Source organism: Artemia franciscana, chromosome 18, assembly GCF_032884065.1.
Source record: "Artemia franciscana chromosome 18, ASM3288406v1, whole genome shotgun sequence".
Classification (NCBI taxonomy): Eukaryota; Metazoa; Arthropoda; class Branchiopoda; order Anostraca; family Artemiidae; genus Artemia; species Artemia franciscana.
The window spans coordinates 24,124,252-24,149,702 of NC_088880.1; the positions used below are offsets into that span (position 1 = coordinate 24,124,252).

The following is a 25,451-nucleotide window of genomic DNA, read 5'->3' on the forward strand; positions in this document are numbered from 1 at the left end:
TTCAGATGGCTTATCAAACAATGTCATTAAATCTAGCTTACCCCGAATGAAATATCTCGCCTCATGAAAAATTCCTCCATGGAAATCTCCTCCCATGTAAAATAACCACCCCCCGTAAATTTCTTACGAACAATTCAGCCTGTAAAACTACCCTTAGAATACTTTTGTTTGAAAAATACTTTAATCGTTTTCTTGACCACTCCGGAAATCCCCCATTCCATAGAAAATGGTCCTCGGAAATCCAAACACGCTGAAAATCCACCCCCCCCCCCGAAAATTTCCCTCGCTAAGAAAATTCCTTCCTATGAAAACACACACCGACGACAAAATCCCCCACAAAACTGTTCGCATACTTTCCAATAACAAGCACTATACGTAAATAATGGGCACATTTTACAACTTAAGGCCTTTTCCCAGAGACTATGGGGAGTCACTTTATTCCTAAAGACATAGTTATTGGATCTTTCAACTATACTGAACAAAATGGCCGTCTCAAAAGTTTCATCCGATAACATTGGGGAAAATAGGACGTGGGATGGGGGCTAGGTACCATCCAATGTTTTGACCACTTGAAAAGGGCACTAGAACTTTTTATTTCCGTTCAAATGGACTCTCTCCCGACCCTCTAGGACCGTTATTTCGATACGATCACCCTGGGAAGTAAACAAATAAACATACATCTGTGATCTTTCTATTGGCAAAAAAAATACAAATTCAACATTTGCATTTAGGAGCTTAAAACTTCTAAATTTCATTAATAATCGTTGATTCCACAATTTCATATATCAGGCAAATTGCCTCAGGGTCATAACTTTTGATGGGTACCACTAAACTTGATGAATCTTATATATTTGGAATCAGCGTAAATAATTTGATTCTTTTGATGTTTCTATTAATATTAATGTTTAGCTTTTTAGGGTTTCGGATACTATTGAACCGAATTGCTCCTTCTTAACGGTTCATTAACACCAACTATTTGATCAGCAGAAATACGCTGGATTATAATGTTATTATTTAAATGATTCACTAAAACAATGAAAGACATGATTAGTTAATTTTATCATACGAACCATTTGCAATCCTAAAAAAAATAATGAGGAAAAAATATTCATTATGGCACTGGGTTTTTATTTTAATATACCAGCAATTAGAGAATCTTAAAAGGGTTATTTTACACCTTGTATTCTACCTTTATTTTAGAATATAGGTAGAATATTCCAAATTTCTTCTTTTCTTCGTTTTTTTTATTTATCGTACTTTCCCTTTGGCTGCTCTATTTTAAATATGGAGGGAACTTCCCGAGGGTTGATTCTCCAGAGGTTCATTGTAGCCAGGGTGGGGGGGGAGGATTATCGGTGAAGAGCTATCTGCAAACAGGATTTTTTAGACGGGTATTTTCAGGGGGGCAGGGGATCGGTCAGAAATCGGTCAGGCTTGGACATGTTTCACAGAAGAAGGGTGACATGTTGTAAAACTGGTGTTTTTTTACACAATTGGTGCTTGTATGGTTCAAACAAAAGCAAGTGGCCCCCGAATGGGGTGAGAATAGCTCATAAGGAAGGACTAGGGGGTAAATACTGAGGCTTTGAATAGATTGAGTTGAAAGAGGAGTGTATTTAGCTAAATTGGCCTTAGCTGACATGGTGCTTCACTGAGTAGTTTGCAGTACTACTACTAGTACTAGTAATAATCATGGGTTTTGACAGTTAAAAACAAAACAAAACGTATACATGACCATTGGTGACTTGGCCTCTGAGCAAGTCGTTTAATCTATTTCATTTTTTATTTCTTTTTTTTTTCATCTTTTGTTTCTTGCTTATCATTTCTTTGATTAATTGATTATGTTTCCTATTTTGTATTTATGTCCGTCAATCTTTCATTCCTATTTTTAGGTATCCCTTTTTGCTGGTTCTCCGTACAAGCTCGATTTGAGGCAATATTCTGATTTTCAATAAATTATTACTCATTTTAACTCATTTCTTGCTCTCAGATTGCCGAAGATTGTCCATTTTGGCCATTCGTCTGGGGCTAAATGGAAAGCAGGTCGTCCTCGTCTTGGGTGTAGAATGTCATAAACAAAGATTTAAAGGAAATAGGGAGTTCCGGGAGGGTGTAAGGAAAGAGGCCTTGAATAGAGTGGTTTGGAGGAGGATCTTGCGTAGCTGTGTTTGCCTCAGGCGGCTTGGTGCTGCGGAAACTTGTTAGTAGTAGTAGTAGTTTTGCTCTTGGTTTCTTCATCCCTAAGCAGTTCCGAAATAGCCAAATAGAGGGAATAGCTAACGCAATGATAACTAAATTCTGGACAGATTTTTGGATCCTCTTAATGTTTTACAGAAAGGAAAACATATCACTTAAGAAACATATTCCACAAGATCAAGATAAAAGCTACAATAAGTAATCTAGAAGCATCCAGAATGCAGCAAAAAACAATCAGGCAGCTTCAGCCAAAAAACAATTCATAGAAACATCAAAAATAGAACAAATAAACAACCAAATTTTGGTGCAAATTTGGTTCTGGTTTAGTGGTTTGCTTCCTCAAAACACTCTAAAAGTTCTGAAAACAACTTTAATAATTACAAAAAAATTCTTACATCAATCCAAATAGCGTGTTACATTATTTCAACCCCCCCCCCTCTTTCATCAAATATATGAAATATTATTTTCCCGTCACTTAGATTCATCGATGTTACTTGTTAGCCGTTCAATGTCTTTGAAGAAAACAGTCATGGTTGAAAAATTCACAGTGAACATACAAATTGAGCTATATATTGAACCATTAGAGGAAGAGGGTAAAGTAAAGTGAAAAAGTTTTAGGAATGATAAAAACAAGTACTTGAGAATTTTTTAAAAGTAGTTTTCAGAATTTTATAATGTTTTCTTCTGAGGGGGCAAACCACTAATTTTCTACCTTAAATTTCCATATTGGATTCTAGCATTCTATTAAGTGATCGATTGTAAAATATTTAGTGGATTGTCTGTAATTTCTTGTAAATTACGCCAGTTATGTAAGTGATATCCTTTCTTCTTTTCATTTACAAGCTTGAAGCTGAATTTTATTAAAATGTAGATTTGGAGAACTGGTCTATGCAATTAAGGTTAAAAATCAGGCAATACAACAGAATAACATCAGCGTAAAGAGAAGCGAAAGTTCCAAGTTTTTTCAAACTGACAATAAAAAAACAAGCATAAAAACACTTACCTTCATTTGAGATTTTTCTCCAATAATATACAGAGCTGCCATCTTAAAAACACTATTGCAGTCAGAGCCAGAGTCCGCATCAATAGATCTTCTACTGAGATTCCGTAAAGGTGGTGTCGGAGAACCTCCACTATTCTTCCTATTTTGCCACCGGCCAAGTGTAGCGGTAGATCTATTAATTGCATCTTTGCCACTTGTCCTAATATTTTGCATAGCTTTAGAAAAATTTTGGCCCAGATGATTAGGCTTTCTTCCAGAGTCTGGTGTAAGGGTTGTATCCTGGTTTGAGACACTCAATCCAGGAGTACCAGCTGCTAAAACTAAGCTAGTGATAGATAACATGCTGTCAGCGGAACCCCAAGATGATCCCAAACGCGGCACTGACTTCGGTGTGGCTGCTACAATAGCTGAAAAATACCTTTCCTGTTCCAAATTTGCAGTACCCACTTCAACATTACTGCTAGCTGTGGGAGCATTAGACACAATAATTCGTCCCATAACGCTTTTGCTATGGAAACTGGCTGATCGCAACAGAATTGCACCGGTTTTTTTATGCCTCCAGATAACTGCAGGCAGCCTCCCACACTTATGACTTCTGATTAACCTCCGAATGCTGTCATCAGACAACGAAGTAGGCATGACCATTAATGCTGGGTAGGATCGACACAAACCGTAATACGAATTTACTGGACTGATACGGAAAGGATCTCTTTGCCGTAATGGCGTTGTGGCAGTTACTGGTAATGTTCCAAGGCCCAGGCGAACATAGTCTTTGCAATATCGACGCTCACTAATCCTTTCTAGAGTTTTGGGGTCCGCTTGGATTGGATGATTTACGGAAGATGATCCAGATATTCTATTCAGCTCATTATCATCACAAACTAGAAAATAATCATAATAATTATTAGGAATATTATTATTTGAACGTTTTGATACATTATTACCAGAGCATAACTTATTTAAACAAGAAAAATGATATAAATCATGATAAAAAGTTTCATATTTATATTTAATACGTTGGGATATTATCCCAACGTATTAAAGAAACCAGAAAATTTCGTTTTTCCGAAAATTTCTGGAAACAGAAAGTTTCCAGAAATTTTTTTTTTTTGGGAGTAAATGTAGTCACATATTCTGTGCAGCTGGCGTAATTATGCAAAAAGTAATAAAAAAAAATAACAATAATACGTTTGTTATGCATCTATGCATCGAGTTTGGATGTCTCAAAAAGCTTTTTTTAAGGCCCTAATTTCTTTTCTTTAGGTATAAAATAAATTGAACAAAGGTGGATCTACACAGATTTACTAGACAAGTTTCCTTGTGCCCACTTCCAAATTAGAAACTTTTATCGTGTTTTTTTTAGATTTTTATTTTATCACAATTATTTAAAAAACATCAAGTGTTTCAAGTGTTCTGATACAAATTAGAAACAATAGACATTGGAAAATATCTTAAATAATTGACACCCTCGCTAAATATAACAAGGCAAAATAACATAGTTTTTAGTGAAATATTTAAGCTTTAAGCTTTTTAGGCACATAGCTTCCTAAAATTAGAGGATTTAAATTTAATAACAAAATAATTATAAATAATAATAATAATTATAATTAATTATAATTAATTATGATTATAAAAGACTATAATACAATAATAATAATTATATGTTATAATTTAAATTTAAATTTTAAAATTAGAGGGCCTAAACTTCCAACTATTTGATGAGCATCAAACGGTATAAGAAAACATTGGTGAGGCTATCTACAGCAAAAAAAAATTTGTACACCCTAATATCAGTATTTCACAAAAATAGATTTTGCCTCTAGACTCTTACTACTAATTCGTCACTGCAACAGGCCAACTCACACCAAAAGATCTGCGCACAAGTCTCATCCCTGCCATAAAATTTCTAACCCCTTTAAATCCTTTCTTAGAGCCTATTTGCACCCCATTCAGCGAGGTCCAGCTTTTTCTTTGGCCAAAAGTGAATTACCAAAAGGTGGATTGTCTTCAAGTCCTTTCTTACCACCTATACGCATCCCATTCGGTGAGGATCAGCTTTTCGTTTAGACAAGAGTGGCTTGCAAAAAGTCCGATTTTTGGACACCCATAACCCCAAATCCTAAAACGGAACGTCAGCCTTTCTTTAATTACAGCCCAAGAGAGTTGGTTTTAACATAATTTTTGGTACACCTTATTTTTCATACACAGTAACATTACTTTCAGGTCAAATTAAACACCAGGAAACCATTTTTAAAGTACCAATGACAGTGAAAAAGAAATATGTCTGTTTGAGTTAGCTAGATGGAAAACTTACACAAACATATAAATCTTAAAAGTAAGAAAAAAGTAAAATTCAATTTTTAGTGAAAACACCTACATTTTCGGTAGCGGGCAACAAATTTAAAAAAGAAACTTGAAATAAAAAGCAGCAAAAAAAACAACAAAAAAATATGGTACCAAACACCTTATATTTTCATTTGAAGGAGTGATTTTCTTTGGGAATCAGCAGGATATTCAAGTTGTAGTTTTTACAAACGAAAATCGATTTCAAATTTAGATAATTAGTTTTCCTTAATTATTTTCTCGGTTTCATGTGGCAACAATGACAAAAATGTAATTCTGCTTTAAAAACTGAATAATTTTGAAACATCCATAAGATAAATCTTCGAAATTGCGGGTATAATCAGAACTAATATGGGTCGATGGGACAATCATTGTTTTTGTCTTGATGTCCCTCATACTTTAAATAAAAGACATTCTTTTCTTGAGTTTAAGGGATGAGTGTGGTTTAGCATAATCTATTAGGTGGGTAGTATTACCATATCTCCGGGACACATCCCTTTATTATACTAACCTTGGGACTATAAGAAAAAGCTCTTGCAAAAGCTCAATGCACAGGTACTGCTATCTGCTAAGGTTTAAGTGTCATAAGCATTGGTGCACTAACTAATAGTGCATCCAAACTACACCATAAAACCTTCAACACTAGTACAACTTAAGTTACATCTTACGAAGTGAATTTTGAAGTAGCCAGTCTGAAGTAGACTCGAGCTCTAAAAATAATTTTACTTTACGTAAATTTATGTTACAGTTATGTTACAGTCAACTTAGTAGCAGCAAAATGGAACTTGTGAATGAGCAACTACTAAATATTTGAAAACAAATTATTCCTGGAAAGCCTTTCATGCCTGATAAGAGCTTGGTATTTAAATATTTTACTTATGATAATTATGATGATTTAGATAATGATTATGATGACTCTGTTTTATTTTACATTTCTGGCATGAAAAAATCTGTTTAAATGTGAAAGGTTGTACTTAATGTGACGTAATTTAAGGTATATGTTCGGAAACAAAAAATTTTGTGACAAACCTTTAGCTGTAACCTGCACAAGTACAAAATACTTATATTATTTCATTCAGTACTCTAAAACCTATCTATTAATTTACCTACAGTTGTCATATTACTTTGAAGTTTTTAGCGATATAAATTCACTTAAAAAAGACAAAAATTGTCCTTTTTTCAATGATTTTCAACATATTTTTTATCAGAAAAAAAACTATAACGAATTTAAAAAGTTTAAGTTATTAAATGGACAAAAATGATTATAAGCCATAGATCAATAGTAAAATTTTCGTCTTTTATTGATACATTAAAACCCAAGGAGAGCAGAAAAATAACCTGCATAAACTTTCACAGGGAAGATGAACCTAATGAGCTTAACAAAAAAAATTACGAATGCATTATAAAACCTCTTGATGGATGTCTATGTGGTCGCAAACAATGCTAGAAAAAAAATCCGGGCTTTTTGCTTTAAATTTTAATCAAAAATTTAAGTATTGATTAAATTTTTCTGTCTTGAAGCAATGGAAAGCTTCATAATCTAATACAACGGGCAAATATTGAAAAATAACTAATAAAGAAAATATATAGAATGAGCAACAGTAAGGATTTAAAAGTGTAGAAATAATGCCATTTGCTATTTTAAGGTATAAATTAAGTTATTAAAATAACTACTAAAAGGTATAAAGGTATATATTAATCTATAACACTAATAGAGCTATACTGTTACAAGACGGCCCTTTTAAAATATTATTTATATATAATATATTTTTATAAAATATTATTATATATTATTTATTATTTTTTTTAAATATTATTATATATTATATATATATATATATATATATATATATATAATATTATGAAATATTATTATATTTATTTATAGTTGTAAAATATATTATAGTAATAAAATATATTATAACTATAGTTATAGTTACATTTAAAGTTATAAAATATTATTTTATATAGTACTTATTATTTTTAAATTATTTGCATTTTAATTTACTTATTATTTACAAAATTAGCTTAAAAAAAAGCTATAAAATGATTCGTATTTTTAAGCCTACTTGAAGTATCAGCTTTCTCTCCATTAGAAGAAGAAGAAACAATAATTTATGTATTTCTTTAATTTTTCTCTGTAAACATTACTTTACATAGTATTTACTACTTTTAATTTAATATTTTTCTTTATTTATCATTTATAAAATTGGCCTTATATATTGATGAAGCCATAAAAATAAAGCAATAAGGTAAATTATTTCTGTCCAAACCCACCAGAAGTAGCATTTTCTCCTCTAAAGAAACAAGAAATATTACTATAGATATATTACTATTTGTGTATACAGTATTCATTTTTATTTTATTAATATTTTTCTATATTTATTAATTATTAAATTAGCTTTAAATAGTAATAAAGCTATAACAATAAAGCTAAGACGATTTTTTTTTTCAAGTCTGCCAGAAACATCATCTTCTTTTATAGAAGAAAAAGAAATATGATTATATACATTAATTTAATTCTTCTCCAGAAAATAACTTTATAGTATTTATTACTTCAAATTGATCATTTTAGTTTATTTTTTAGTTATAAAATTAGCCTTACATGGTAATTAAGCATTAAGGTAAATTTTTATTCTTCAAGCCTATTAAAAATAACACCTTCACCTGATGAAGAAGAAATATTATTAAATACATTATTTTAATTCTTCTCTAAATTTATCACTTTAAATAGTATTTATTGCCTTTAATTTATTAATTTAGATCCAATTTTATTTATAAAATTAACCTTACATACTATGAAAGCTATAAGATAAATTATCTTTTTTCAAGCCTACCATAAGCAATATCTCCTTCTCTAGAAGAAGAAAAGATGTTATTTTACATGTTACTTTATTTCTTCTCTAGAAATGTTTGCATATATACTATTTATCATTTTTATTTTATTTAATATTTTATTATTTACAAAATCAGCTTTACATAGTACTAAAGCAGCAAAAATAAAACTAAGATGATTTTTCTTCTAGTCTACCAGAAGTATCATCTTCTCCTTCTTTAGAGGAAGACCAAATTTTACTATATACGTTATTTTAATATTTCATCAGAAATATTGCTTTGCAATAACTATTATTTTTACTTGATCGGTATTTTACTTTATTTATTATTTACAAAATAAGCTATACACAGTAGTTAAGCTTTAAAATAAAGAAGTAAATAATCTTTTTTCAATTTTACCAGATGTATCGTCTTCTTCTTCTCTAGTCTCAGAAATCGATACACCACTATTTGAAAGCTGAATTCTGCGAGGAGATTCTTTCTCCTTTTTTGGCTTCAGTCCAACTTGGCGGGCAGTCTTTAAGAAAGTCTTTTTAGCAATGCCTCGAAGAGTACCACTCTTATCCTTATCTCGTATAGCAGGCTGGTTGAAAACAGAAGGTGAAAATCCTTGAATTCGTAACGCTCTAAAGGCAAACTTGTAGAATACCGAGGAAGGATTTCGAATTCGGAGTATGTTTTTCAGAAAGATTTGCGCTTTTTCTGGTGTTACTTCTTCATCAAAAGCTATACGCATTAGCTAAAATTCAAATAGAGTAAATTAGAAATATGAATATTTAAGCATTAGAACCTAAGACAAAAGAGGCACATGTGTGCTTCCGAGCGCTTAAGTACAATGACATCTGTTTTTTCTTTGTTAAGTGAAAACTTAAACAACCATATATATCCTGACAAATACATAATCACACTTAAATCAGGATCTAAGTATTTAATGGAGAACCCCTCCATGAAGAGCTATGCAATTTCTGGTAGTAGTAGGGGCCAAATAAAAAAAAACAAAAAAAAACAAAAACAAACGGAAGTGTGAGTGAAAAGTCAGCAAAAAAATAAGCTAAGAACATGGAGTACCAAACAGTTTAGAACTATTCAGCTTTCCTCGGAGATGTAGTTCTCTTTTGAACTCAATAAGTTACTCAGTAGGTTTATCAATAACCTATACCTATTCAATAACCTATTGAACTCAATCAGTTTATCAGGCAAAAAGAACTCAATATTATTTGAATTTGTTGCGGACGAAAAGCGTTGCCAAATTAACGAACTAGTCTTGCTTGTTTATTTTCATGGTTCTGTCTGGCAACATTAAATAAAATTTATTACCCTTAGAACTTAATAACTTCAACAAGAGCTAAAAGCTCATATGGCACTTGTGACGAGGTCGGAAGAGCCAAGAGCTCATATAGCCTGAGCTCTAGCAAAATTCTAAGAGATGTTAAGATCCGATCACCCACTCGTAAGTTAAAAATACCTCATTTTTTCTAATTTTTCCTCTCCCTCCAGTCCCCACGATGGTCGAATCGGTGAAACGCCTGTTATCAAGTCAATTTGTGCAGGTCCATGACACGCCTACCAATTTTCATCGTCCTAGCACGTCCAGAAGCACCAAACTCGCCAAAGCACTGGACCCCCCTAACTCCCCCAAAGAGAGCGGATCCAGTCCGGTTACGTCAATCACGTATCTACGACATTTGCTTATTCTACCCACCAAGTTTCATCCCGATCTCTCCACTCTAAGCGTTTTCCAAGATTTCCAGTTTTCCCTTCCAACTCCCCGCAATGTCACCAGATCTGGTCGGGATTTAAAATAAGAGCTCTTAGACATGAGTTCCTTCTAAACATGAAATGTCATTAAGATCCAGTCGCCCGTTCTTCAGCTATAAATACCTGAATTTTTCTAATTTTTCCGAATTAACCCCCCCCCCCCAACTCCCCCAAAGAGAGCGGGTCGGTTCTAAATATGTCAATCACATATTTAGAGCTTGTGCTGTTCTTCCCATAAAGTTTAATCCTGATCTCTCCCCTCTAAGTGTTTTCCTAGATTTCCGGTTTTCAGGATTTCTGTTTTCCCCCTCCAGCCCCCATGCCCCTGAATCCGATTCCAATTGAAAATGGAGCATCTGAGACATAAGATCTTTCTATACATCAAATTTGATTAAGATCCGATCACCCATTCGTAAGATAAAGATACCTCAATTTTCACGTTTTCCAAGGTTTCCGGTTTCCCCCTAAAACTATACCAACGTTACCGAATCTTGTCAGAATTTAAAATAAGAGCTCTGAAGCACAAGATCCACCTAAATATCAAATTTCATTAAGTTCTGATCACCCATTCGTAAGTTACAAATCCCTCATTTTTTTAACTTTTCCGAAATACCCCCCTCAAATCCCCCAAAGAGAGCGGATCCGGTCTGGTTATGTCAGTCACGTATCTATGACTTGTGCTTATCCTTCCCACCAAGTTTCATCCTGATCTCTCCACTCTAAGCCTTTTCCCAGATTTCCAGTCCCCCCCCAACTACCCCCAATGACATTGGATACGGTCGGGATTCAAAATAAGAGATCTGAGTTACGAGGTCCTTCTAAATATGAAATTCCATTAAGATATGATAACTCCTCCGTAAGTTAAAAATTCCTCATTTTTTCTAATTTTTCAAAAATTAACACTCCACCCAACTCCCCCAAAGAGAGCGGATCCGTTCCAGTTATGTTAATCACGTATCTAGAACTTGTGCTTATTTTTCCCACCAAGTTTCATCCCGATCCCTCCACTCTAATCGTTTTCCAAGATTTTAGGTTCCCTTTCCTTCTCCCCCAATGTCATCAGATCCGGTCGTGATTTAAAATAAGAGCTCTGAGACACGATATCCTTCTAAATATCAGATTTCATTAAGATCCGATCACCTGTTCGTAAATTAAAAATACCTCATTTTTCTAATATTTCCAAATTAACCGTCCCCCCACTCCCCCCGGATAGTCGAATCGGGGAAACGACTATTTCTAATTTAATATGGTATGGTCACTGATACGCCTGCCAAATTTCATCGTCCTAGCTTATCTGGAAGTGCCTAAACTAGCAAAACCGGGACAGACAGACCAACAGAATTTGCGATCGCTATATGTCACTTGGTAAATATCAAGTGCCATGAAAACAAAATAAAACAAAACTTTAAAAAACCGTGATTTTCTGTACCTAAGATAGGTCCAGGGAACAAAAAAAGTTTTTATTTCCATGTCCACAGTATTTCGACACAGCCACTGATATTTGGTTTTACATCTAAAATAGCTTTCGAAACTATTCATGGAAACCGTTTTTTTTGGAACAAGATTACAGCGTGGCTAAACAAAGCATGTTTGTTTTGGCAAAGGGGCCGTAAAACCAAGTCAGGGAGTCTTCGAACTAGAAGCATTGAGACGCTCTTTTCCTAATTGTGGAATACCCCTCTTTCCCCATGTTTTATAACTTAAGTGTAATCAGCAAATACGTCCAGTGGACAAGGTTTTACTAGAGGAGCGTTTTAGGAAAATGTCAGAAACACCAATTAGTATAGGCTATGAATATATGATGAACATTTATAACTGCCAAAGAGGAGGTCTTGTTCTTGTGACAAGTTTTTTACGATTTATACTTGTCAGTTTTCGTATTTTTGTACAGACCTACTTAGGATGTTTTCCAGTGAAGTATATAAAGTGCATACGAAGAAAAATTTAGAATCTTTTCAAACAGTTCGTGGTAACGAACTGTAGTAAGGAGCGACCAAGCTCAATAGTAACCAAAACTCTAAAAAATGGAATTTTGATACCAATAGCTACATCAAAAAATTCGCATTTTAATGCTGATTTCAAATATATAACTTTCATCGAGATTAGTTACGAGCCTGAGAAAATTTGCCTCATTTTAGAAAATAGGGGAAAACACCCCCTAAAAGTCATACAATCTTAACGAAAATCACACCATCAGATTCAGCGTATCAGAGAACCTTATTGTAGAAGTTTCAAGCTCCTATCTACAAAAATGTGGAATTTCGCATTTTTTGCTAGAAGACAAATCACGGATGTGTGTTTATTTGTTTGTTTTTTTTCAGGGGTGATCGTATCGACCCAGTCGTCCTAGAATGTCGCGGGAGGGCTCATTCTAACGAAAATTAAAAGTTCTAGTGCCCTTTTTAAGTGACCAAAAAAATTGGAGGGCACCTAGGCCCCCTCCCACGCTCATTTTTTCCCAAAAGTCACCGGATCAAAATTCTGAGATAGCCATTTTATTCACCATAGTCAAAAAACCTAATAACTATGTCTTTGGGGACGACTTACTACCCAGCAGTCTCCCTGGGAGGGGTTGCAAGTTACAAACTTTGACCTGTGTTTACATATAGTAATGGTTATAGGGAAATGTACGGACGTTTTCAGGGGGATTTGTTTTGGTTTGGGAGGGAGAGTTGATGTGGGAGGGGGGGGGGTTACGCGGGAGGATCTTTCCATGGAAAAACTCCTCATGGGGGAGGAGACTTTCAATGAAGGGGGCGCAGGATTTTTAGGGAAAAAATAAAATAAAAAATAAAATATGAGAAGTTTTTTCTACTGAAAGTGAGGAGCAGCATTAAAACTTAAAACGAGGAGAAAGTATTACGCATATGAGGGGTTTACCTCCTCGTAATACCTCGCTCTTTACGCGAAAGTATTTTTACTAATTTCAGCTATTTATTCTACGGCCTTTGTGATTCAAGGGTCATTCTTAAATAATTGGGATAGAATTTAAGCTTTAGTGTAAAGAGCGAGGTATCGACGAGGGGTGAACTCCCTCATATACGCAATAAAAATATACGAACATAGAAGTTCGTTACGTAAGTTAATTCGTAAATTACGAATATTTTTTACTAATGAAAATGTTCGTAAAAAAATTAAAAGTTCTAGTTGTCTTTTTAAGTAATCAAAAAATTAGAGGGCAGCTAGGCTTCCTCCATCTCTCCTTTTTTCTCAAAATCTTCCGATTAAAACTATGAGAAAGCCATTTAGCCAAAAAGAAAATTAATATACAAATTTCGTTTTAATTATTTATGTGCGGAGAGCCAAGATCAAAACATGCATGAATTAAAAAACGTCCAGAAATTAAATAAAAAAACAAGTTTTTTTAAATGAAAGTAAGGAGCGACATTAAAACTTAAAACGAACAGAAATTACTCCGTATATGAAAGGGGCTTTTCTTGCTCAACGCCCCGCTCCTTACGCAAAAGTTTTTTCCTTTTTTAAAAAGTAGAGGAAAGAGAAAGAGTCAAGCTTTAGCGTACAGAGGGAGGCGTTGAGGAAGAAAAGCCCCTTTCATATATGGAATAATTTCTGTTCGTTTTAAGTTTTAATGTCGCTCCTTACTTTCATTTAAAAAAAACTTGTTTTTTTTTTTTATTTAATTACTATTTAGAATGGAGAAAATTAGAGCGGCTTGAGTTGTTTAAAAAGTAAATTGAGGAGACATTTATCGAGAAATGTACAGTTTTGATTATTTGTTATTATTTTTTCTGATTGTAGAATGGTTGATGAGAGATAAGTAGTAGTAATAGTTCGTATTTTGGTTATGTGCATAATTTACAAAACTTTTACGAATATTCTAGCTGTGTAATTTTTTTTCTTAAGTAAATTATTTGTAAAAAAAAAAATGTAAGTAGCCACACTGTTGCAAGTGTTTTGTTTCTTTTTTTGTATCGTACTCTGAGGCGGCTATTAGTGGTATAGTTGTTATATTTTCTGTTTCTAATAAATTGCGCTAAAATTTAAATTATTGTGCTGACAAATTCTTATCCGTCACAAGTATAGTCCTCCTTCGGGTTTTTTTTTTTTTTTTTAAAGCAAAAGCAATAAAATCAAGGGATTGGAGTATGATGTTTGGTATCATGGATGCAGGCTCTTTCGGAATGAGTGAGAGGGGTAATTCATCAGTACAAGGAGTAAAAGCTGCGGCGGATCTATCCCCCTTCCCGCCCTAAATACAATACTAATGGGTTACATATGGATTTTGTTTTTTATATCGGTATCTTTAACTTCGACGTTTGAAGTTGATATTTTCCATACTCTTTGCACGATACTTCAGAAGAATTAAAATTAAGTGGCTCTTTGCTACTTAAGCCGAATGGCATACTAAGGTTTTTGCTAGAATCAGTTTTGGCTTCACTAATCAAATGACCGGCAACGAAAAATAAAACCTCTCAGAAGGAACAGAGATGGTAAGAAAATCTCATATTTCATAGAAGCCTAAATTATTTTGGAGAGCCTGGATTACGAGCTTTACACCAGAGGTATTTCAGCAAAATAATATTCTGAGGTCTATTTCAGTCGGAGTAAGAAAAAGGGGAGAGTAAAATTTTTTCGCACAAATGTTAACTTGTCTACAAAATCTTGGCAACTGTCTCAGGAAAAATATAACTAAGAAAGTTAAATACACCCAAACAAAATTATCCTTTTTTTCTAATTAAAAGCAAAGTACCTAAGTTGTGACAAATTAATTTATTTTCATATTTGAATCTTTTCAAACATGTTCACAATATCGATATTTACAATCCAATATTGTCATTTTATCCAACTCATTGATACCGAATATTAGCCAATATGACCCCAAAAATCCATCAAATTACATAAAAATCTTAAAAAATTCAGATTAACGTCATTTTCTATGAATAAAAAAAGAAAAAAAAACGGCACCAATTCTTAAAATAATTTTAGATTAGAGCAAAAGTGAGACTGGTTATCAGAAGTGGCTTAACAGAGAATGAGAAGAAAAATAATTAATATTACTGGAAAAGTATTAGGTTGCAGCTGAAGCCCTTCTTGAAGCCCCTATCAATAAGGTAGCCACTGTTCTCGAAGTCTAATCATACATAACAAAACCAAAAAATCGACACATAATCATTATCATACCGGTGATTTTTTAGACATGGTGTTTACAAAAATTATTTCAAGCAAGATCAAAAGTTAAATTGACAACCAGCATTGGCTCAACAAAAATAAGAAGGAAGATAATCTATATTACCTGAAAAGTATTAGATCGAAGTTGAAGTCCTTCCTGAAGCCACTGATCAATATGAGCTACATACTGAACCGTCACACGTTTCTCTTTGGTGACAGATGAGACAGGAAATACTCTAACAACAGACAATTCTGAAGAGAATGCATCACACGGAAAGCCTTTGAAAATCAACCTACAAAGAAGATCAACTGAAATTATGAAACATCCAATCAGCTGAGACGGAGAAGGATCAGGAGGGGGTGGGAGCTTGAGTCAACGTAAATCCCAAGTTTTCCTAGACTTTTGGGCCCTTTGTATTCAGATTGTCAAACAAAAAATGTTTTTTTTTTTTTTGTATTATTCGCGGCCCTAAAGAAAATTCTACGTGTGTGCGTCAGTTAAAGCATTTTGGTTTTGTTACATTCCAAAGCATATAAACAAAAAATTATTATTCAAAATGTACGAGAACTGAGATTAACAAAAAGAAAAAATTAAAGAGGCTTCCAATATCCAAATATATTATATTAAAACTAACTTTTTTCGCATGCTGACCTATGGTCTGCGTTGCGTAGGTACACATCTCCCGATTCACTGCCTTCGGCCGGGAATACAATGCCTGGTAGGAGAAAATCCCAAGACACTTCGCGTATTTTCCACCTAGATTTCTCCACGTACTCATTTAAGGCTGGGTCGACTCTGGCTGAATTTAGAGTCACGCCATTACCCCCATTCCAAACCAAATAACCAGCAGCACCAGCACTCGAATCTCGAGCACCAAACCACTGTTCTCAGGATTTTAAGTCCAGTGAGCTAACCACTCCGATAAGATGAATCGAATACATTATATGCCTAAATTAAATACTAAAAAGAACTAGGCAATAACAAAATAACAAACTCAAGCAAAGTCACATAAGGTGCACACAAGTCACCCAATTTTTTTTTCTTTTTTGAGTTTGCCATTACTATAATTGTGTTTTAAAATCACATATTAATAATATTCCATAACACTTCCTTCCTTTTCAACATTTTAGTACTAGGGTCTAAAAAATTTTTAACCATTGGAAAATCAGCGAAAATTTGTTGAGTGCTTTGTCTAGCTATCAGTTGTTATACCTAAATCGAGAGTGTTGGCTTTTGATACTAAAAAAACATTTTTGCAATTGTTTTTATTGTTTTACATATTAATAAAATTAAAAAACAAGCTATCAGTTATTTCAAATAAATAGATGCAAAAAAAGTCAGACGATTCTTAATGGATACAAATACAGCTGTTTTTGTATTATTATGAAGTGTTTCTATCATTTCCAAAAAAAAAATAATAATAACATTTTCAAATATCTCAGATTATCTTTTGCGAGAAGAAGTTTCATCATTCACCTCATTTGACAAACTTTACACAGAAAACTTCTTATGACACACGGACAAAAAGATTTATAAATACGAAATATTGACACAATCCAGATGAAAACATAGTAGCTTTCGATGGACAGGTCTTTATTATTGAAAATACTGCTAATATTGATAGCATTACTAGCTCTTTGTTATAGATCTGATTTATCCTAAGGGGAAAGAGAAAATGTTCCCATATATAGGATGTCCCCATGACAACCATCAATAGAAAGGTCTTCATTACTCATAATGTTACTGATATTGATAGTATTACTAGGTATTTGTTACGATATTGTTATGCTGTCAGGTAAAAGAGAAATAGAGTTTATCTGAGTTGTACTGGCTCAGAAATCATTTCTTTCTCTTTACTCTCTTAATATTTCTGACTAAAGAACCAATCAGATTTTGAATTTGTCTTTTCAAAAATCGTATTTGCTTGTGTGTCTCATTGGGTTTTTCAGCATTATTAAACCGTGTCTTAAAAAATTGGGGTAATTTTCCCTCAAGAAATAAGGAATCAGGTGTTCGGCTTGCCAAAATACGTCACAGACATACACCAATGGAATTGAAGCACAGTTTTTGGTACGAAAGTATAGGATGGCTATCTTGTCTTATATATTGGTATATAAACACCCATTAGATAGGTGTTTTCGTCCATTAAAGTACGTGAGATTTTGTTAATTTTTCCACGTTTACATTGTTTTCGTGATAAGGTTTCTGTCCAATGAATGTTCTCATATATTAAAGTAAATGGATTTCTTTTAATTTTTCCGCGTCCATCATGTTTCTATACATTTGGATTTCATCCAATTAACGTTTTCATCGGTTAAAGTAAATAGATTTTTGTTAATATTTCCATTTCTATGAAGTTTTCCTCCATTTGGATTCCATCCAACATTTTTGTTAATTTTTCCTGGCAAATCGTCAATGTCTTCAGAGAAGTACCCTATTATCTTCAGTAGTTTTCTCGCAAAAGGCAAAGATGATAGTATCAAGAGGTACGCATTCAAACTAGAGATAAAAAATAGCTATAAATTACAGGCAGAAGCGTAGCAGGGGAAGGGGTTATAAAAAAATATGACAAATAGTTTTAAAATTTTACAAGGGCCCCTTAAAAATTTTAGACCCCCTCACCCCCCCCTAAAAAGACAAGAGAATAAAATACATTCCAAAAGGACATCCTAAAAGCAACGCTGCCCAGAATCAACAATAAAACTAATAGTTATTCAAGTTTACACGATCAGATTGATAATATAGCATTTCAATTATAAAACAAAAATGCAACTAACCGATAGTTGGTAAGAAAAATGGCTCCTTGGGATGGGAGAAGAAGAGGCCCCCCAAACTGTCCAGTACCATCTTCTCTTCCGTCTGGAAGTAGATAGACCCTTAATGGTTCGAACATTATCTCCTCTCCTTGCAACAAAGTGGGATAAACGATTTTAGACTTCTGGATGGGTGGCAGTTTTGATGCTTCGCGATGAACAGCTTCAAGAGACTCGATGTGCATTGCCACCACTCCTGATATCATTTGATGAAGAGCACGAAGGTGTGATTCTGTTACTTCTCCGTGGGTACAAACCTAAGGGTGATCATAGAATTTTCAACGTTTATCACAATAGTATAATTAGGAAAAACGGAATCAATGGACTATTGCTCCTAGAATAGCTCTTTGCCATCGAGGGCAGACTGCAATTTATGAAGTTGGTAAGTAAATATTCTTGTTCCACTTTTTTTCCAACGTTTGTTTTTACAACGTTTTGCAACGTTTGTATTCTTTCATATTTATAGTTTTTTTTATTATTCTTATATTTCTTTCTACACTTTATATTACCTCCATACCCCCATAGGAGAAGCTCAAAGACAGAACTTTCAATAGTTTTTCTTAAATCATTGGACAAAAAGTAAATAAGTTAGGAGTTGAAAACAAATAAAATTGAAATCAACGTAAGCAAATAGAAAAATGGCAAAACAATAGGCCAATTAAAAACTTGTGAGAACAAAGACAGAATCCAGTTTTTCGTTATTCATTTACATTTTGTTTTGACAGAATATTATTAACAATTTGGGCCAAGGTAATATCATGACAAGCGAGCCACTAAGCCTTGATAACAGATTAAAATTCCCTGAAACCATAGGGGATGTCGTATCTTTCTCATGAGCCGTGATTGATAGCATATTCTCATAAGCTTTTAACAAAAAAAGAAACTTCCATTTGCATATGCGCTAGATATCTTTATACACCCGTTTAGACGAAGTCAAGAACCGCTAAACATGGCCAAGAACCTCTAAACATGGGCTAATGTTGATTAGTGTTTATTTGTTCGCAACCACCTTAAGGTGGAAAATAAAGATAATTCAAATGCATCTTCAACTTTCAGTACAGTAAAAACAGGCATCCATTATCGTTTTCTACCCTCGCAAGGTTTATAATCTATAAAGCTTAATGAATCTTTGCAAAAGTTGCAAAAACTAAGACAAAGAAATTGCAAAAGTTATGGAACTTGCGGCGTGCTAGTAACCTAAGCAGTATATTTAACCGGCTTTCAAAACTTCGCTTTTAACCTATGTTTCTAAAAGTATTCATTTTTTGGCGTTGAAGGAAAACTTTTGCTTATAACTTTTTTCATGGATATAGAATTGGAGGAATGAAGAGGCGACATTATCAAAAAATAATAATATATTCAATAGGGTCGGCAAACATTTTGAAATGTATGTATATCTATTCCAGAAAATAGAAATTTCCAGATATTTTCTAATTATTTCCAGGCAAGGCCGTATCCAGGGGGGTAGCGTTTGAACCCCCTCCGAAATTTTTGTTTGACTTACAAAATGTAACAAAATGTATATAAATTTTTTTTGATACCCGAAGAAAAATCACACACCCTCCCCCACCACTAAACAAAAATCCTGGATACGTCCCTGTATCAAGATAAAGTTTACATATTTCAGAAATTTAACTTAAATAAATAAGGAAGAAAAACTGGAAGAAGGGTTGCAAAAACAGGATTCGGTGAACAAACTGAAGTATTTAAACATCTTAGAGAATAAATACAGCAAAATAACCTTTAGGAGTCAGAAAAATAAGTATTTTAGATTGTTTTTCACTTGTTTTGTGATTTTTAGGGTCTTCATAGGGAGATTAGAAAACCTTGGAGATTTACCTTGCTTCGCTTAACATTTTTTTAATGTTTTTAATACCCAGTAACTTTTTTTTTAGAAAATAATTCTCCTACACTGGCGGTTTTACATTGATAGGCGTATTTTTTCCCTGATTGATTGATCATTGCACAGTTTTTTAGTGGTAGTTAAATGTTGCTACATACTTTGTTTTGTCATTTTGACAATTTTTTATGTTATTTTGTCAACTTGTCATTATTCATTTACATATACAAACAGCGTGGCTGTTTCAGTTTTCAATCACATTTGATAGTTTAGTAACGATTTTATGATAGAAGTTAAGACAGAGGAAAATTCACAGAACCTAGGCCAGATTAACCCTATAAATTGACTTTGGGGAGGGGGAGGATCACTTTTCAAAAAATGAATCAAACAACTTCATAACAAAATAGATATGAAACAGAATTTTCAACAGGTTTTTTCTTCAATTGGAGGAGGAAGGAAAAGATTAAAAAACGTCAAAAGCGCAGTTAAAGAAATATAAGAAATTGTAGGGAAAACAGAAAAATCACGAAACTGAAGGGGTAGGGGGAGAATCATAAAGTTCCTCCTTCTTCCATATTTGCCTCGTGTGGGAGGATAATGATCATTGACCAAAAATTTTATATTTGTAGATGTCATCAAAACAAATTTTGGCATTGAGCAGGGAAAGGAAAAATTAAATTCAAACCTTATCAATAAAGCGAGAAATAGTTCTAGAAACAGTGACACTAGTATCCGTTGGAAGGGATTCTTCAAACCCTGATTCAATTTCTGAATGTTCTGATTCGGGGTTGCTATTGGAAACGCTGTCTGTAACACTATCAATATCGCTAGATATATGCTTTTTTGCAACACTATTCGATTCTAAGGGGACAAGGAGGGAGACCATACGATTAGCATAGTGTATTGCTTGACTATACACAGTTGCTTCTTCACTTTGAGCAAGTCCATCTCGTTCTCTCTGAAAGAAGAACACTAACTAGAACACAACTTCTTTTCTTTTTTTTGACGACTGATTCGCGAAGAAAATAATAGCTCAATAGAAAATGAGGCAGCACAATAGAAAATAATAGAAATATAAAATGACACAATAGAAAATAATAGCACAATAGAAAATAATAGAAATAGAAAATAGCACTATAGAAAATGAAATTATGCAATAGAAATTAAAATAGTACAACATAAAATAATGGATATAGAAAATAGGACAATAGAAAATAATAGCACAATAGAAAATAAAACATCACAAAAAAAATAAATAGCACAATAGAAAATAAAAACAGAATACAGAAAAGTAAAAAAAAAGGATACAGTGGTTTTTATTCTATTAGCACTGCAAAAGATATAAACTCGAATGTTGAACAACCCATAGACTGCTCTGCGATTCGTTATTAACTTTGGTATTTGGCACATTAGTTGAGTTTGGTCTGTTTGCTTCTGTATATCTTACTATCAGTTGATTATCGATAATTAGAGGGAGTTTACGTTTCTTATTTTTTTCTGTTTTGTGCCTGAGGCTTGAAGGCAAGCGAGTATCATCAGTAGCTTTTCCTACATAACAAAAAATGTTATATGTAGTTTGGTTACGCTGTTTTATCTCACAGTAGGGATTAGAGTTGAAACTTTGCAAGATTTTTTTTGTGGGAGGGGAGAATGATGGTTGAAAGGGGATCATGAATCTTTTATTGGGACGGGGGTAAAGTACTATTTCTCCGGTCTTCGCAAACGAGCATTCACTACAGGTTTTTATCTTTTTTATGTCTCTTATAGCTCCGGCTTAGTAATTTAGTTTTTATATCATTTTCCTTTCTTACATTTAATATAGAATTATATTTGGAACTAAGTTATACGAGTTAAACGAATTAAGAAAAGACAAAGATTGCACATCTTTGACGATTTTCAGGCTTAAATGAACTTCTTCTTTCCCTTGCCCCAAACAAAGGTAGCCTAGACACCAGTGGCGTCATGGAGTAGTCATGGTAAATCGGTGAGGGGGATATTCCCATGACCCCTAGATTTTGAGAATACCTTTATAAGTGTTTACATTGAAAATGCCTTTTTTAGTATTCTCATTGAAAGAAACCAATAAGATTGCACACCTCCCCTATACTTCGAAAGAAATATCCTTCACCCCTAAGCTTTCTAGAATTGGCGTCACAGCTAGAAACCAAAGCCAATAGAATCTAATGCGCATGATAAGCAACAAGTACAGTAGTTACAACAACAGTTTTCGAGAACATAAAAACCAACATCAAAAAAAAGAGAAGAAAAATGTATGCTTCACAAACTATCCATATAGATTACAAAAACACTCTTGAAAAAAGAAGAACATATTAGCAACTACCATCAACCCCATACACAGGCATTTTTGTACCAGTAAATTCCGCAATTGATTAAGTTGATTTTACCGTTGATTCCGTCTTTGCATTTGCTTTATCTTTTTTCTGGGGGGGAGGGGTTGAAGAGCCTGTATCACCTCTCAAGCACAAGTAAGTACAAATAAGTCGATGGTCGAAGACGGCTGAATTAAGAAGTAACAAAGATTGTTTTACTCCAGCAGATTTTGTCAGATGGTTGCATTTCTAGAAGGATATTTACTTAATGAAACAGGTAGGGGGGCCGGCTACGATTGAGACATAAATGTTTCAGGATCCCAGGCACAGACAACCATAATTTATAATAAATTTACAATCATAATTTACTGCGCTGTCGACTAAAATGGGTGGTAGTACAGTGGAGTGATGCTCTGTTTGCCAATAAGAGGCCCAGGGATCGATCCCGCTGCAGCAAGGCTGGGCGACAGGCTTACTATTTGTTCCTGTAAAAAAAAGACCCACAAACGGAAACTTCAAATCAACGGTCCTATGGATCAAGCGATGGCTCTAGGGCAGGGGTTTCCAACCAATTTTGGGGTATGCATCACCTAGGCTTTTTTAAAATCTTGATGTCCCCTCGTAACGTTCAAATTGTGCATTTAAAAATTTTAAATGGATTAACCTGAAAAAAAGCTTAAAAGGCATTAACTTGGTATCGTTTTCTGGGCCGCCCTCTAGGCAGAATGTATACTAATGAAAAATACTGTATGAATACACCGCATTTTATAATGTATGGCGTCATTGCAATAATATCATGTATCTTTTTTGCTCTTTAGAGACATATGAATGTAACGTCACCCACACGTCTTCTTTTTTTAATTAAGGCTCTGAAGTACAGTTACCCGAAGGGTGTATGTTCTGCCCATGACCAACCAAAATATTACCATACCCCACCGGTAGGGCCTGCGCCCCAAGTTGGGAATCACGGCTCTAGAGGATCTTTATTCTTTGTATCCTTGACTTTATCCTTTGCACATTTTAAGCAGATTTTTTCCACCTAAGTGGTCAAAAAGAAAACTGCTTCAGCAAAAAGCTTAAAAATTACACAAATGCACATTTTTTCAAATTCCAAGAGTAAGTATTTAACTCACGTCAGATATATTCTGCATAACACTTAGCTGCATTCCAGCTAATTCCAGCATCGTTGCATCTTGTCTCTTAACTTTTTCTCTTTCTCTGAGTACAACCTCTCTTGACGGGCTTACGGGAATATTTTCCAAGTTCTTTTCAACATAGAACGATCTCAAATCATTTTGAACGTCTGAATAAAATGCTGCCTCCCAAAACTGTGAATTTTTCCAAACTTCATGTTCTTGAATACAAGTAAAAGCAAATTGCATAACACCAGGTGAAAGACGGCGGCAAAATGATGTGGCGAGTGGTAACATACGGCGAGCAACACCATGCTCATCAATGGCAGAACCCTCCTACAAGAATAACAAGGCTTAGTTCACTTATCTTATTTATGATTATTTTGTTGATTTTTTTTTATTATTTCATTTTATACAGATTATTATTATAACCCTAAATGCATAATGTCTAATAAAATGAACAGAAATAACAGATTTAATCCCAAATGTTATAACCCAGGTGAAAGATGGCGGCAAAACGATGTGGTGAGTGGTAACATCCAGCGAGCAACACCATCCTCACGATGATTATTTTGTTGATTTTTTGTATTTTATTTTGCATTTTATGCAGATTATTATAACCCTAAATGCATAATGTTATAATAAAATGAACAGATATAACACATATAATCCCAAATGTTATAGCCCAGGTGAAAGGCGGTGGCAATATGTTATGGCAAGAGGTAACATCCGGCGAGCCATACTAAGCTCATAAATGGCAGAACCCACCTACAAGAATAACGACGCTTAGTTCATTCTGTCTAATTGGTGATCATTTTGTTGATTTTGATTATTTCATTTTACATTTTATACATATTATTATAGCCCCAATGCATAATGAACAGACATAAAAGATATAATCCCAATTGTTACAGCTCAGGGGAAAGGCGATGGGAAAATGTTGTGGCGACAGATAACATCCGACGAGCAATAATGTGATCATCAATGGCAGAACCCTCCAACAAGAATAACAAGGCTTAGTTCATTCTATCTTATTGGTGATTAGTTTGTGGATTTTTTTATTTCATTTTCCATTTCATGCAGAATATTATAACCTAAATGCATAATGTTATGGCAAAATGTTGTGGCAAGAGGTAATATCCGGCGAGCAATACCATGCTCATCAATGACAGAACCCTCCTACAAGAATAACGACGCTTAGTTCATTCTATCTTATTGATGATTAGTTTGTGGATTTTTTTATTTCATTTTCCATTTTATGCAGAATATTATAACCTAAATGCATAATGTTATGGCAAAATGTTGTGGCAAGAGGTAATATCCGGTGAGCAATACCATGCCCATCAATGACAGAACCCTCCTACAAGAATAACGACGCTTAGTTCATTCTATCTTATTGATGATTAGTTTGTTGATTTTTATTATTTCATTTTAAATTTCATCCAGATTATTATAACACTAAATGCATAATGTTATAATAAAATGAACAAATAAGACACAAATAATCCCAAATGTTATAGCCCAGGTGAAAGGCGGTGGTAAAATGATGTGGCAAGAGGTAATATCCGGCGAGCAACACCATGCTCATCAATGCCAGAACCCTCATACAAGAATAACGACGCTCAGTTCATTCTATCTTTTTGGTGATTATTTTGCTGATTTTTATTATTTCATTTTACATTTTATACAGATTATTTTAGCCCTAAATGTATAATGTTATAATGAAATGAACAGATATAATAGATATAATCCCAAATGTTATAGCCAAGGTGAAAGGTGGTGGCAAAATGTTGTGGCATTTACTCGTACTTTCAGTTGACAAGAAACATCAAAAACAAAACAAAACTCATTGACCATTAAAGCATGTTCTACAGGGTGTTCAATAATGTTATTTATTGTCTTGGGAATTATACAATTCACAATACACAACTTATCCTAATATTTACGATAGATCAATCTAGTCGTCCAGGGATATATATGATAGTTTTAAAGAGGTAAAAATAATTTGGTAAGGAAAAATTACCGTCCAGTCAAGGAAATGCAGATTTGTAACCAAAACGCTCACAGCC

At 33.8% G+C, this 25,451-nt stretch overlaps 1 protein-coding gene across 1 annotated transcript in view; it reads right to left on the reverse strand.

Annotated features, from left to right (window-relative positions):
• LOC136038787 (myotubularin-related protein 13-like) overlaps positions 1-25,451 on the reverse strand; it is a gene marked incomplete in the record, with an annotated part of 128,046 nt that overhangs the window by 67,717 nt on the left and 34,878 nt on the right. The window contains 6 exon segments of the mRNA XM_065722164.1: positions 3,200-4,080; positions 8,777-9,116; positions 15,390-15,558; positions 18,044-18,336; positions 20,605-20,877; positions 23,383-23,718. Coding sequence (XP_065578236.1) covers positions 3,200-4,080; positions 8,777-9,116; positions 15,390-15,558; positions 18,044-18,336; positions 20,605-20,877; positions 23,383-23,718 — 2,292 coding nt within the window.